This window comes from Cydia strobilella, chromosome 4, assembly GCF_947568885.1.
Source record: "Cydia strobilella chromosome 4, ilCydStro3.1, whole genome shotgun sequence".
Taxonomy (NCBI): domain Eukaryota; kingdom Metazoa; phylum Arthropoda; class Insecta; order Lepidoptera; family Tortricidae; genus Cydia; species Cydia strobilella.
The window spans coordinates 1,750,723-1,766,933 of NC_086044.1; the positions used below are offsets into that span (position 1 = coordinate 1,750,723).

At 35.8% G+C, this 16,211-nt stretch overlaps 1 protein-coding gene and 1 long non-coding RNA gene across 2 annotated transcripts in view; both read right to left on the reverse strand.

Moving 5' to 3' along the window:
- Window positions 1-15,865, reverse strand: part of LOC134740501 (sodium/potassium-transporting ATPase subunit beta-1-like) — a 33,909-nt gene extending 18,044 nt beyond the window's left edge. Inside the window, exon 1 of the mRNA XM_063673003.1 lies at window positions 15,684-15,865. Within this exon, the coding sequence (XP_063529073.1) occupies window positions 15,684-15,831 (148 nt within the window). The 5' untranslated portion in view covers window positions 15,832-15,865. The remainder of the gene's footprint in view (window positions 1-15,683) is intronic.
- The window catches only part of LOC134740517 (uncharacterized), a 96,743-nt gene that overhangs the window by 42,310 nt on the left and 38,222 nt on the right, over window positions 1-16,211 (reverse strand). The gene's annotated exons all lie outside the window — the stretch shown is intronic.

Genomic DNA, 16,211 nt, shown 5'->3' on the forward strand with positions numbered 1-16,211 from the left:
TTTTTTTTAAGTTTTAATTAAGGGTTTCTTAAAGGGAACGAAAATTTGATTATTTATGTGCTACGATGCACGGTTTAGGAGATGCAGCCCTATAAAGATTTTTTTGTTGTTTTTTTTTCATTGTGTTTTTTGTATATTACTTTGGGGTTCCGTATAGGGGAACGAAAATTTTGTTATTTTTGCGCTACCACGCACGGTTTAGGAGATATAGCTCTATAAAGATTTTTTCCTGTTTTTTTTTTTTTTTAAGTATTAATTAAGGGTTTCTTAAAGGGGAACGAAAAATTGATTATTTTTGCGCTACGATGCACGATTTAGGAGATGCAGCCCTATAAAGATTTTTTTTTGTTTTTTTTTTTCATTGTGTTTTTTGTATATTAGTTAGGGGTTCCATAAAGGGGAACGAAAATTTGATTATTTTTGCGCTACGACGGTTTAGGAGATACAGCCCTAAAAAGTTTTTTTTTGTTTTTATTTTATTGCGTTTTTTTTAAATATAAATTAATGGTTACATAAACGGGACCGAAACGTTTATTTTTGCGCTACGACGCACGGTTTAGGAGATACAGCCCTATAAAGATTTTTTCCTCTTTTTTTTTCTTTTTTGCGTTTTTAAATCTTAATTAGGGGCTTCTTAAAGGGGAGCGAAAATTTGATTATTTTTGCGCTACGACGCATGGTTTAGGAGATACAGTCCTATATTTTTTTTTACAATGCATGTGCTCGAAAAGTGCGTTTCCTACGGAGCCATATCGTGCGGAAAGTACTGCTTTTCCGCACTAGTGCTTTTTGTTTTCAATTTTTTTTTACAGTACATATGGTGCTACTTTCTCGCACTAGTGCGGAAAAGAGCACTTACCGTGCATATGTCGAAAGTTTAAAGGGCCATATGTACTGTAAAACGTACGATACACGTGCGAATAGGTAATTCGCAACTCGTGTCGATTTAAAACACTCCTTTTAATAATTAAACTTATTTGCCATGATATGTTTTTTTATTTACTCGCACAATGCATAGTAAAACATTGTATGATACACGTGCGTAAAGATGATTTCCGCACTTGTTGCATAAATAGCAATTTTTTTTATCAAAGAATGAAAGAAAGTCACGGTATTAATAACCAAATTTTACTTTAGTGGTACCTTTTCGCTATCACTGTCACAAATGTATGTGGCGTTCACGTAAACGCGATATTTTTGAGATTTCCCTGCGTAATGTTTCCAGCTCGCTCGCAAATCAAACATGTACTTACAGTTATTTTGCATAATGGTGACATTGTACAATATCTATAAGTTTTAAATAGGTAAAAGATAATTCGACGCATTCTTTGCTTGCTTGTTGCTTGTTGTTGTGTTGTTTGCGTAACTTCTTTGAATAAGTTGCGTTAATTTGGCGCACAGGCGAAGTAAACATGCGTTGCGTACGGCAAGGTCACGCCGCGGCCCCACCCTGCACGGCCTCCGTTGCCCATTCAGACCGCCCGCTAGCTTCGTTTGAACGCAAATAATATTTTTGTAATATTTGTTTATGCAGTGGATGCAAGTGACACAAATTCATACATCTTATTTATCCCGCATTTCAAATTAATAAGATGTAAACTCTAATATCTTTAATATTCTTTTGTAACGGTGACAGCCTGTTACAACAAAATCATCAAATATCTTATGAAGCTATGCCTTAATAAGACACAAAATCATTTAATGGACCTATTTAAACGATTAAATTCGACCTAAGTAATTTTTTTTAACTCTAATTTTTTTTTGTGTCATTTAGAATATTATGACATAGTATCAGATTGCAGTGGACGTAATTGACACAAACTATGTTTTCACACTAAAAACACTATCCTAAATGCAACACAGTTACATGTTTTCTCTCGAATATTTTTTTATCCAAAATAATTCAAAATAAAAAATAATTACCACAAAATAACAAATTACTAGAAAAGCAAATTATATATATGACACAAAACAAAATGTAAGATTTACATCTTAACAAAGTATTCATAAGCGAAAACAGAATTGACTTTAATATTTTTATAACCTAGGGGTCAAAATATAGCCAGCGGTACAGGTCTAAATTCGAAAATTCGTGAAATTAGTCTTAATATCATGTAAACGATTGTATCATTATCAACGACGAAATTAAGAGGGGTACCGCCGTGGTCACAGTCGTGGAACTCATTGATGGCAGGGAAGCTGGGTTCCGAAATAATTCCAGATTAAAGGGGCCGACCTCCCAAGACGGCATTAATGCAACGTGCAACCTCAACAGACTTCGCACTGGCCACGGTCGCTGTGCTTACTACAAACACCGCTGTGGATGGGTGGAATCCCCGGCTTGCAGTTGTGGCGAGGCTGCACAAACTATCAAACATAATTTTATTATAATAGAGGATTGCCCCATAACGCGTTATGCCAATGGACCTCCTGATCGTCCTTAGCGACGAGGCCATCGAGTGGCTGATTGAACTAAATTTGTATCTATAACTGTTTTACTATGCCATACGATTAAATAAAATTATCAACGACCATATATACTTACGTCCCATTCACTGCACGTGGCAATATAGGCAGCCACGTTAGCACAATGCGGATTGGGGACTTCACACGCACCATACTGTAATAGATGTCATATATGAAAGAAAAAGTGATGAAGCCCTCCAGCGGTGAAGGCCGGATTCGAACCGGCGTCTTTAGCTATCGCGGCTAACGCCATGAACCCCTAGGCCACGCCACGGCGGTACTCGTCCCAATTTCTCGACTATATGCCATCTTAGTAAGACTATTAGGCATCTTTGACCAACTCTAAGGGCAAGCATTGCGCGCTTGCACCTCCTAAACGAATTCCTTACGGAATTACGTTATAGCGAAACAAAAAATACGGCGCGCCGCGCGAAACATCCCAGGTAGCAAAGTGACATCAGCGACGTCATAATTACGTCAGCGACGTCATAATGACGTCCTTTATACGTCATAATGACGTAACGGACGTCACAATGACGTATAAATGCTACCTGGGATGCGACGATAGGCATACAGGTTGCTTTTGTTATCACTGACCAAACTCTATTTATTTATCGTATGGTGATCGTATGGCATTTTACACTGTGTTTTATTATTAACATGCAAATCATAAATTGTATTCGGTAGCGTCGCTCGTGAGGTCTTTGAAATCCATGGGTGACGTCATAATTGTGGTGCACAGTTTGTTTAGGGACTCCGGCTCTAGTTTGTCTCTGAATTTAAAAAAAAAACCGGCTAAGTGCGAGTCGGACTCGCGCACGAAGGGTTCCGTATCATTACGGAAAAAAACAGCAAAAAAATCACGTTTGTTGTATGGGAGCCCCATTTAAATATTTATATTGTTCTGTTTTTAGTATTTGTTGTTATAGCGGCAACAGAAATACATCATCTGTGAAAATTTCAACTGTCTAGCTATCACGGTTCATGAGATACAGCCTGGTGACAGACAGATAGACGGACAGACGGACGAACAGACGGACAGCGGAGTCTTAGTAATAGGGTCCCATTTTTACCCTTTGGGTACGGAACCCTAAAAACAACGGATGGGTGACATGCGCGAAAAAGTTTGCATTACCGCCATTTGACGTTTAATTAGTTTGTAAGTATAAAATTACTTTGATTTGTCGAAGCGTATAATATTGATGTAGCAGTGTACGTAAGTACATAATTAGGCATTAAAATACTCGTGTAATCCTTTTATGAAACTCATTTCATTCGTTTCATAAATCCACACTCGTATTTTCATTATGTAAGCAGTCACATACCTAAAGAAGTTACCTACATGAACCGGACGTGTGTCGAATCGGGCCCTGCATGCATTGCCGACTAGTTAGTACAGTAGGTATATGAATATGTGACGTTTTCAACCAAAAGGTACCACATCGTCGCTACTGTCGCTAGTCAATAAGGTTGATTTCAAAATGAAGCTATATTTTAAAAGCGCTTTATTGACAACCGACTATAAGTATCCTTTTGGTTGAGAATGGCACATAATAATATGACGTTCGCAGTTCATTTCAATTATCGAATAATTAATCATTTCCTTCACCATGGAGTTAATCTGCCTATTACTGTGACCCTGTGACCGTTTTTAGGGCTACGGGAATAAAAACATTCACTATTTAGGGTTCTGTACCCAAAGGGTAAAAACGGAACCCTATTACTAAGACTCCCCTGTCCTCTGTCTGTCACTAGGCTGTATCTCATGAGCCGTGATAGATGATGATGTATTTCCGTTGCCGCTATAACAACAAATACTAAAAAGTACGGAACCCTCGGTGGGCGAGTCCGACTCCCACTTGTCCAGATTTTAAGATTCCGTACCCAAAGGGTAAAAACGGGACCCTATTACTAAGACTTCGCTGTCTGTCTGTCTGTCTGTCACCAGGCTGTATCTCATGAACCGTGATAGCTAGACAGTTGAAATTTTCACAAATGATGTATTTCTGTTGCCGCTATAACAACACAAGCTATCACGGTTCATGAGATACAGCCTGGTGACAGACGGACAGCGGAGTCTTAGTAATAGGGTCCCGTTTTTACCCTTTGGGTAAGGAACCCCGAAAAACAGAATAAAATAAATATTTAAGAAGGGCTCGTGATTTTTTTGCCGTTTTTTGCGTAATGGTACGGAACCCTTCGTGCACGAGTCCGACTCGCACTTGTTTATTTTATTAACTATGATAATGCGAGAGGGAGGCAAAATGTTACAAATAAGACTAATTAAATAAACATCGCGTTTATCTATTGTTTTATTTCACACTTCGACTTACTGTGATAAATGACATTATGAATACCACATTGTTTCCTTGCCCTTGCTCGAGCTTCAGAGGCTCTAACACACTTACGTACGAATTTACAAGTGCGACAGAGAGGCAACACGTGGAACGTGGTTCGCGGTAGGCCTTCAGGTATGTCGGTTCATTAAAATAATAAATAAAAATGTTTTGACTTGCTTTTGGACTTGATAACGGCTAGCGATAAGATGGAATGTTCAATTGTTTTGGGTTGTTAAAATAACTTTCTGATTACATACTACACATAGGGGCATTTAACTCGCTAATTCCGTTCATCGTTAATTAACGAAGTTAATATATCGAAAGTATCATTTGACTCTTTCAAATACGCTCATAATGCAATCTTCACTGATCTTTTGCTGTCCTTATCCTATCCAGGACAATTTTTGAGCTCATTGAATTTGGAACTCTCAACCTTTTTATTAACTTGCAATGTACCTATGTAACTATGTACTCGTATGTATGTACGGGTCAAATCTTGCAAGTTTAATTTGAACCATTTCCCGGTTTCCGATGAAGCTGAAAATTTGCATACGTGTGTAAGTCGGATGAATAGACCTGTACCAATAACTTCTGAGGTTATAAGAATATTAATGTTGCTTATTTTTTATATATAGTTTCCAGACCATATACTAAACCTAAAAATAATATTTTGTGTCATCCTAGGTATTTGCTTAGGTAGAAATTTAGGTATTTCTTTTTTCAATCAGCATTCTGTAAAAAAAATATTCGAGACGAAATTCTTTGTTTCCCTGTAAAGGCAAAGTGGCTTCCGACGTACACACGCATTTTGTGTCATTTTCATCCACGGGTATAATGGCATTTAATAAATACCTAATATTGATCCTAAAACGCCTAAAAAAATATTAGAGTCGGTAAGTGAAGTGTTGTACTTTACAGAACATTGTTATATGTTATTCAAACAAATCTGTGTCAAATTCATCCACCGCTTTTATTTAAAAAAAATTTTTTCTAATTAACACCCTGTATCTGCCACAAAAAAAAATTCATATTTTATTAAGTTTACGTCTACAATATTATAATACCACATTGAGACATCATTCATAATTTGGGTCATTTTGATCCACGGTTTTTTACTATCTGGCAAAATAAAACTCAATTGAGCAAGAAGGGCGTGCGCGGGGAAGGGTACCTACGCGGGTGGGGTGCTTATTATACTTGCCGCAATATCAGCTGGCGACTGAGATCTTAATACTATCTCCTTTACCCTTGTTAAGACCAACCAAGAGTGAAAGAGATGGCATTATGAGCTGTCTCGCCACTTAGTTTTGCGATACAGTGTATTTATTTCATTCGGAGGCATAATTACATTGTCTTATCAATCTTACCGTAGTAGGTATATAAATATAATTAAAAATAAACTAGGCTGCACTCCTCATACTGACCAACATTTGTGACGTTCCTAATCAAAAGGTACCACTTTCTCTGACAGGTTATTTGTATAAAGATATAATCAAATTTCGTCTTTATGGTAAACGACAAAGTGGTACCTACCTTTTGATTGAGAATGTCACAACAGCGACTTAAAAATTACTTTTGTTTCGATTTTTAGTAGACTTTTTAAGTTTATTTTAAGACGCAATTTATTGTGATTTTTGTTATGTTTAAGCGTGGCAAGCAACATTAATTACATTGATGATGATGTTCATTAAATACAATATTTTTTCATACTATACGGAACTGTCACCCTATACATGAGAATGAACAGCGCCCTCTTGACAATGATCATATATTACTGGTCAGGCTTTAATATGTGTCATAATTTAGTAAACTCCCCTTTGTGGATTCTAAGTTTTCGAGTTACAGCAGTTTAGTGAAAGCGTTTTTTTTTTAAATATAAATTAAGGGTTGAATAAAGAGGAAAGAAAATTTGATTATTTTTGCGCTACGACGCACGGTTTAGGAGATACAGCCCTATAAAGTTTTTTTTATTGTTTTTTCTTTTTTTCTTTTTTACATTGTGTTTTTTGTATATTACTTTGGGGTTTCATAAAGGGGAACGAAAATTTAATTATTTTTACGCTACGACGCATGGTTTAGGAGATCAAGCCCTATAAAAAAAAAACTTTTTTTTTGCGTTTTTTTTTTGTATAAATTAATGGTTACATAAAGGGGACCGAAAAGTTGATTATTTTTGCGCTACGACGCACGGTTTAGGAGATACAGCCCTATATAGATTTTTTCTTTTTCTTTTTTACGTTTCTAAATCTTAATTAAGGGCTTCTTAAGGGGAACGAAAATTTGATTATTTTTCGCTACCATGCACGGTTTAGGAAATACATCCCTAAAGTTTTTTTTGTTGTTTTTTTTTTCTTTTTTTTGTCATTGCGTTTTTTGTTATTACTTTGGGGTTTCATAAAAGGGAACGAAAATTTTATTATTTTTGCGCTACGACGCACGGTTTAGGAGATACAGCCCTAAAATGATTTTTTTCTCTTTTTCTTTTTTGCGTTTTTAAATCTTAATTAGGGGCTTCTTAAAGGGGAACGAAAATTTTATTATTTTTGCGCTACGACGCATGGTTTAGGAGATACAGCCCTATAAAGATTTATTTTTTTAAATTTTGCGTTTTTTTAACTATAAATTATGGGTTGCATAAAGGGGAACGAAAATTTTATTGTTTTTGCGGTACCACGCACGGTTTAGGAGATACAGCTCTATAAAGTTTTTTTTCCTGGTTTTTTTTTGTTTTTTTTAAGTATTAATTACGGGTTTCTTAAAGGGGTTTTTTAAATTATTTTTGCGCTACGACGCATGGTTTAAGAGATACAGCCCTATAAATAATTTTTTATTGTTTTTTTTTTCTTTTTTACATTGTGTTTTTTGTATATTACTTTGGGGTTTCATAAAGGGGAACGAAAATTTAAGTATTAATTACGGGTTTCTTAAAGGGGTTTTTTAAATTATTTTTGCGCTACGACGCATGGTTTAAGAGATACAGCCCTATAATGTTTTTTTTTTAATTTTGCGTTTTTTTTTAAATATAAATTATGGGTTGCATAAAGGGGAAAGAAAATTTTATTATTTTTGCGCTACGACGCATGGTTTAGGAGATACAGCCCTATAAAGATTTTTTTTTTAAATTTTGCGTTTTTTTTTAAATATAAATTATGGGTTGCATAAAGGGGAACGAAAATTTTATTGTTTTTGCGGTACCACGCACGGTTTAGGAGATACAGCTCTATAAAGTTTTTTTTCCTGTTTTTTTTAAGTTTTAATTAAGGGTTTCTTAAAGGGGAACGAAAATTTGATTATTTTTGTGCTACGATGCACGGTTTAGGAGATGCAGCCCTATAAAGATTTTTTTTTCATTGTGTTTTTTGTATATTATTTTGGGGTTCCGTAAAGGGGAACGAAAATTTTGTTCTTTTTGCGCTACCACGCACGGTTTAGGAGATATAGCTCTATAAAGATTTTTTCCTGTTTTTTTTTGTTTTTTTTTTTAAGTATTAATTAAGGGATCCTTAAAGGGGAACGAAAAATTGATTATTTTTGCGCTACGATGCACGATTTAGGATATGCAGCCCTATAAAGATTTTTTTTTGTTTTTTTTTTCATTGTGTTTTTTGTATATTAGTTTGGGGTTCCACAAAGGGGAACGAAATTTTGATTATTTTTGCGCTACGACGGTTTAGGAGATACAGCCCTATAAAGTTTTTTTTTGTTTTTTTTTTTTCATTGTGTTTTTTGTATATTACTTTGGGGTTCCGTAAAGGGGAACGAAAATTTTATTATTTTTGCGCTACGACGCACGGTTTAGGAGATACAGCCCTAAAATGATTTTTTTTCCACTTTCTTTTTTGCGTTTTTCAATCTTAATTAGGGGTTTCTTAAAGGGATTTTTTAAATTATTTTTGCGCTACGATGCACGGTGTAGGAGACACAGCCCTATAAAGTTTTTTTGTTATTTTTTTTCTTTTTTTTCATTGTGTTTTTAGTATATTACTTTGGGGCTTCATAAAGGGGAACGAAATTTTTATTATTTTTGCGCCACCACGCACGGTTTAGGAGATATTATATCTATATATATAGCTATAATAGCTCTATAAAGTTTTTTTCCTGGTTTTTTTAAAAGTTTTAATTAAGGGTTTCTTAAGGGGAACGAAAATTTGATTATTTTTATGCACGGTTTAGGAGATGCAGCCCTATAAAGATTTTTTCCTCTTTTTTTTCTTTTTTGCGTTTTTAAATCTTAATTAGGGGCTTCTTAAAGGGGAGCGAAAATTTGATTATTTTTGCGCTACGATGCACGATATAGGAGATACAGCTAATACAGCCCTATAAAGATTTTGTTTCTTTTTTTTTTCATTGTATTTTTCATATATTACTTTTGGGTTACATAAAGGGGAACGAAAATTTTATTATTTTTGCGCTACGACGCATGGTTTAGGAGATACAGTCCTACATATTTTTTTACAATGCATGTGCTCGAAAAGTGCGTTTCCTACGGAGCCATATCGTGCGGAAAGTACTGCTTTTCCGCACTAGTGCTTTTTGTTTTCAATTTTTTTACAGTACATATGGTGCTACTTTCTCGCACTAGTGCGGAAAAGAGCACTTACCGTGCATATGTCGAAAGTTTAAAGGGCCATATGTACTGTAAAACGTACGATACACGTGCGAATAGGTAATTCGCAACTCGTGTCGATTTAAAACACTCCTTTTAATAATTAAACTTATTTGCCATGACATGTTTTTTTTATTTACTCGCACAATGCATAGTAAAACATTGTATGATACACGTGCATAAAGATGATTTCCGCACTTGTTGCATAAATAGCAATTTTTTTTATCAAAGAATGAAAGAAAGTCACGGTATTAATAACCAAATTTTACTTTAGTGGTACCTTTTCCCTATCACTGTCACAAATGTATGTGGCGTTCACGTAAACGCGATATTTTTAAGATTTCCCTGCGCAATGTTGCCAGCTCGCTCGCAAATCAAACATGTACTTACAGTTCTTTTGCATAATGGTGACATTGTACAATATCTATGAGTTTTAAATAGGTAAAAGATAATTCGACGCATTCTTTGCTTGCTTGTTGTTGTGTTGTTTGCGTAACTTCTTTGAATAAGTTGCGTTAATTTGGCGCACAGGCGAAGTAAACATGCGTTGCGTACGGCAAGGTCACGCCGCGGCCCCACCCTGCACGGCCTCCGTTGCCCATTCAGACCGCCCGTTAGCTTCGTTTGAACGCAAATAATATTTTTGTAATATCTGTTTATGCAGTGGATGCAAGTGACACAAATTCATACATCTTATTTATTCCGCATTTCAAATTAATAAGATGTAAACTCTAATATCTTTAATATTCTTTTGTAACGGTGACAGCCTGTTACAACAAAATCATCAAATATCTTATGAAGCTATGCCTTAATAAGACACAAAATCATTTAATGGACCTATTTAAACGATTAAATTCGACCTAAGTAATTTTTTTTAACTCTATTTTTTTTTTGTGTCATTTAGAATATTATGACATAGTATCAGATTGCAGTGGACGTAATTGACACAAACTATGTTTTCACACTAAAAACACTATCCTAAATGCAACACAGTTACATGTTTTCTCTCGAATATTTTTTTCTCCAAGATAATTCCAAATAAAAAATAATTACCACAAAATAACAAATTAATAGAAAAGCAAATTATATATATGACACAAAACAAAATGTAAGATTTATATCTTAACAAAGTATTCATAAGCGAAAACAGAATTGACTTTAATATTTTTATAACCTAGGGGTCAAAATATAGCCAGCGGTACAGGTCTAGAATATGCAATATTATGGTACCACGGAGCTGATCTGATGATGGAGGCAACCTCGGCAGGGAGGTAACCTTACAGCTAGAGTGTTTGCGGGCAAACCCATATTGGTTATACAGTAAATTAGCCGAACGAAAATGCTATAAAATATTAGCATTGAGAATCTGTCCGTGTCAAAATTGACGTTTTTAGTTGAAGAAATGTCGCATTAGGCACTGACAGATTCGATTATTATCGTATCCCGATCAAATTCATATCCTATAATTAAAATTAGAATACGCCTTTTAGAATGGGTAGTAGATTAGGGAATCGAACCATCAATTTATTAGTATGTTAACTTGCGTAAAAAAAAATCCAAACGCAATACATCTAGGAACTAGGTTCATCACTATCACTACACCTTATAAAACAAAGTCCCTCGCCGTGTCTGTCTGTATGTATGTATGTTCGCGATAAACTCAAAAACTACTGAACGGATTTTCATGCAGTTTTCACCTATCAATAGAGTGATTCTTGAGGAAGGTTTAAGTGTATATAATGTTAAGGTTTTGTGTTACCATAGAGTAACTTATACTAGAGCGGTACTGTCATAGTAAATTTTGTAACCCCAGTAAATTCACTGCCATCTATATCCTTTATAAAAATACGATAAAATGTATTTAAATATAGATAAATGATTTTTTTCTTTGCATTAATTATTTTTATGATTTTGACCCATGTTCTGTCACTGATATGCGTTAAAATTGTTAAATAACAAACGAAACCGTCAACGCCATCTATACGACAGTTGGCCAAAACTAGTAGCGCCCTCTGAACGAGAATCAAATTTTCTTGATTTTCGAGGCACGTTTTTTCCTTTAACTGTATCCATCTATTACGGAGTTATATCTATCTTTGGTGTTACCCATGCGAAGCCGGGGCGGGTCGCTAATAGTTCTCCATAAATGTGCCATTTTCAACCAAAAGGGTACTTGGCTAAGGGTATTGTCGCATGTCAGTATGGCGCTATTTCCATATAGCTTCAATTAGAAATCAACCTTATCAACAAGCGACAATGTGGTACCTTTTGGTTGAAAAAGTGACAAATGTACAAATGCTCGGTGATCATTGTGAGTGATTGTAATCATTGGTCAATGGCTTGGTTAATCTGCTGTGCACACGACATGACTATAATGACATTATTGTGGCTAATGAAATGATTACATCCATTGCATAATTAGCAACAATATAGCGCAGTATTCGATGGAGGTAGATTCTAATATGGGTATAAGGCGGGGTACGAAAATTATTTAAATTATTTTATTCGCTGTTTATTTTGTTCGTTGTATTCGTTTAAATAACACAAGTTTTTGGAACGATAATCGTTTTTATAAATCATTTAATTTTCTTTCCTAATCTGTTTTGGGTTATAAAATTACTAATATGTCTTTTGTCAAAAATATTTTGATAAAACATTAATAAGTAATACTTAATTCGACTTGCCGATTTCGTTGACAAAATGTGACGTCACACCAGGGAGGGGTTTGCCAAATGTGACCAAAAACCTCGAAATTCGTGTTAACGTGTGTGTGTGTTGTAATTAATATGGATGAACCCCAAGTGATAATCAATATGGCCTGGATAGTATCGAGATCCTTTTCCTATTTTAGAACAGAGTACCTGCCTATTTGGGGCGTTTTCTATGAAAAGGGACCTTATTGTCGATGGCGCTTACGCCGCACAGCGTCGCGCGGCATTGTATTTATATCGGAGCATCGTAAATAATGGCGTAAACGCCATCGACAAGAAGGTCCTTTTTTATAGAAAACACCACATTTATACCTTTACCTACATAAATATCCCACATAAGTAGCTGAAACGCTAGCCGAGAGAAACGATATGCAATGTTATACACCGGATCAAATTGCAGATAAAGTTGGTTAGTGTAGGTCCAAACATATCGCGATTTAGCTGAATGTTACTTTATTTATTAGATTTACAGCTCGATGACTTGCTGCTTAGTTGCCTGCTTGGCCTTTAGCTTGACCTGAGCGGCGATCCTGTCGAGATCACGCCTACCCTGGACGGTGAGAATCATCTGTGAAAATTTCAACAGTCTAGCTATCATGGTTCATGAGATACAGCCTGGTGACAGACAGACGGACAGCGGAGTTAGTAATAGGGTCCCGTTTTTACCCTTTGGGTACGGAACCCTTGAAAGGGACCATCAGCATCACCAGATCCTGACTATATATAAACCCGTTTAAACGTTTTCGAAACCTTAACCTTTTTGAAATCTGTAGTTTGTAGTTTACCCTAGGAATAATAATATAATTTTATTTTTACTGTTCAATACCTACAGAATTCCAAAATGAAAGGACTTACGCCTAAAAAAGTATGGTTCTAAAACGTGCAAGTCGTCGTGAGTCGTACTTTCGGGACGGCTCGTCTGTAATTCGTTGTTCCATCAGATTGAAGTTTTTTTTTTGGTCGACGTTCGATCATTCATCCAGTCTCCAACTCTCCACGGCTTTTTTTATTTAAAAAAAAACCTGCTAAGTGCAAGTCGGACTCGCGCACGAAGGGTTCCGTACCATTACGCAAAAAACTGCAAAAAAATCACGTTTGTTGTATGGGAGCCCCACTTAAATATTTATTTTATTCTGTTTTTAGTATTAGTTGTTATAGCGGCAACAGAAATACCTACCATCATCTGTGAAAATTTCAACTGTCTAGCTATCACGGTTCATGAGACAGCCTGGTGACAGACGGACAGACAGACAGACAGGCAGCGGAGTCTGTTATAGTCCCGTTTTTACCCTTTGGGTACGGAACCCTAAAAAAATAATTAAAACCATTTTAACGATCTCGATCTCTCTTGAGATGAGAGATCAATCAATCAATCAAATGTTTTATCGGTCAACGGTCAGGCACTTAGGCTACTGAGACGCTTACCAAGCAAGGGCCTGACACTCTTTGATAGAGAAAGATAGTCTTATTGCGATTCCTATTAGAGGAAAGAGGAAATAGTGCCATGCTTTGTCCTTATCACTGACCGGGTGGCATCATAGGTAGACGATGGCGAAATACCGAAATTTATAAGAGTGAAAGAGAAAAAATCCTATGCTGCCCAAATTTTATATGAATATTCTTCCTCCTGCTGCTCTTACCCCTGGTCGCTCGGTGGCGCATCTATGACTACTTGTATATACTATAGTTTAGTAGATATGTATTTGTAATTTACATAATTAACCCGCTTTCGAAGTTACCCCAATGAATTTTACCGAAAAGTTTAATCAAACTTGGTATAGCTTAGCCGACCACTTCGAGACCTCTGTCTAGCAAAATAAAACCGGCCAAGTGCGAGTCCGGCTCGCGCACGAAGGGTTCCGTACCATTACGCATAATAACGGCAATAAAATCACGTTTGTTGTATGGGAGCCCCACTTAAATAGGTATTTATTTTATTCTGTTTTTAGTATTTGTTGTAGCGGCAACAGAAATATCATCTGTGAATCACGGTTCGTGAGATACAGCCTGGTGACAGACGAACAGACAGCGGAGCGTTAGTAATAGGGTCCCGTTTTTACCCTTTGCGTACGGAACCCTAAAAAGAGGCGAATGGAACGAATGACAAATGTACATTTCGATTAGTCCCTAAAACAGCGTTACACCTATTTATAATGCAATTTTGTACATATTTTAAATATTTATTAAATTAATAAATTTGCAAGAGTAAACCGGATTAAAAACAAGTTTTACTCGAAATCAACTATAGAAGGGGTGCTTTTTAAGAGTCCCCGGCAAGCTCGGCCAAATTTCACCTTCCCATGCCAACGGAGTTTCGTTCTCATTTTAAAACTACGTGTTGGATTATAATGAAATTTTGCACATACAATGACATGAGGTATATCTAGGTCTGTAATTAGTTTATATAGCTCTAGTATAGAAAACAAACGAAATAGAGCTAAAACAAGTTTTGTATGAAAAACCTAAATTCGCTGTATTTTTTAACTGTTGTATGACACCTACATAAACTAATTACAGACCTAGATATACCTTATCCTATTGTAAGTACAAAGTTTCAGAGCAATCTAGCTAGTCGTTTTAAAATGAGAGCGTAACTACGTTTGTAGTTTGAGCTTGCCGGGGACTCTTTAGGGCTGTGGACCGGCCACAGAAAACCGACCGGCTATAAGATCTACTATTAAGCTTAGAATAAATTTAAAAGTGGAAAAATTACTGCCTTGGGTGAGACTTGAGAGACCAGAGGCCGTGAGTTAAGTCTCACCCAAGACAGTAATTTTTCCACTTTTAAATTTATTCTAAGCTTTATAAGATCTAAGTTCCTAACTAACGCCTTAAGAAATTGTCGATTTCTACCCCGCCTATCTCCATAATGGTTGATCTTAGAGAAAAATTATACATGACAAAAGCTACTTATTTTAATATTTCTTACATGATGAAGTAATAAAAAGTTGGTGTTATGTTGAAGAAAGTTCTTTTTCTGTCCTTCAAAATCTTCAAATTTTGGAGTGCAATGCAATATCTTGATATTTTTAAATTTTAAAAATAAGTCAAGTAAAATCTGCTTATTTTGACGTTTTCTCTAAGATATCTATAAGATCTTCTGTAAGATTTTTACTTAGGTACCAAATTATCTTACATAATCCCTAAAATTATAATAATCAACTTAGCACCTGCTTCTTGTCAATAAATACTGAGCTATCTAGATATTACGGCAAATTCAAAATGACAATAAATTTCACTTTCACGAAAACAACCTTCTTGAACATTACGAGTATACTATGCAATATAACATTTAAAACTTTCGCGTTTTGAACACATATTAAATCACATTTAAAATCGGGTCTATCGCTATTTCGTTACCTTTACATCGACGTTTCGACACAGGTTTCACTGGTCGTGGTCGCGGCTTTCTGATGTCCCAGCAAATGTCGGTAAATAAAGGTAACAAAATAAATTCGCGATAGACCCGATTTTAAATCTGATTTCATTTACTATGCAAAACAATAACACAAAAATGAGGGTACTAGTTCGCTCAACATAAATATTTTTATTCAAACTTACCCCACTGTTTCGGTGTGCGTCCCAAAAAACTCTTCTCATCAGGATTATAGATGGCCTTTCCAATTCTGTGAAGCAATGGTCCAGTGGGGGGTGGTGCGCGCACCCATTCGGCCTGACTGACGTCCATACCATTCGATTTACCCGCCATTTTTCTAAACTTAAAACACGTGCGCCTCCCTCGGCGTTCGGGACTCGACTGAGATGCGATTAAAATGTATGCGCATACGCATTCATTAATCCAAAATGGCGTAAGTCCCATAGAGTTATTACGATTGTTTTTTTTTTTTGTGTGGACGCACCGCGTGTATGGTACACACGTGCGGGATCTGGGACGAGAAAATAAACATTTTAATGGGTTTTTTGTGGTGATGCGTTTGGTTTGGGATTTGGATACGCCTTGAGACAATGAGGGATTTATGTCTAGTAATGTTTTCAGGCGTTGTGTCTATTATATAAAGAATTATCAAAAGAACTACCATATCCGTTTTGTATAGTTTCTTTTTTATCCTGGTATTATACATCAACATG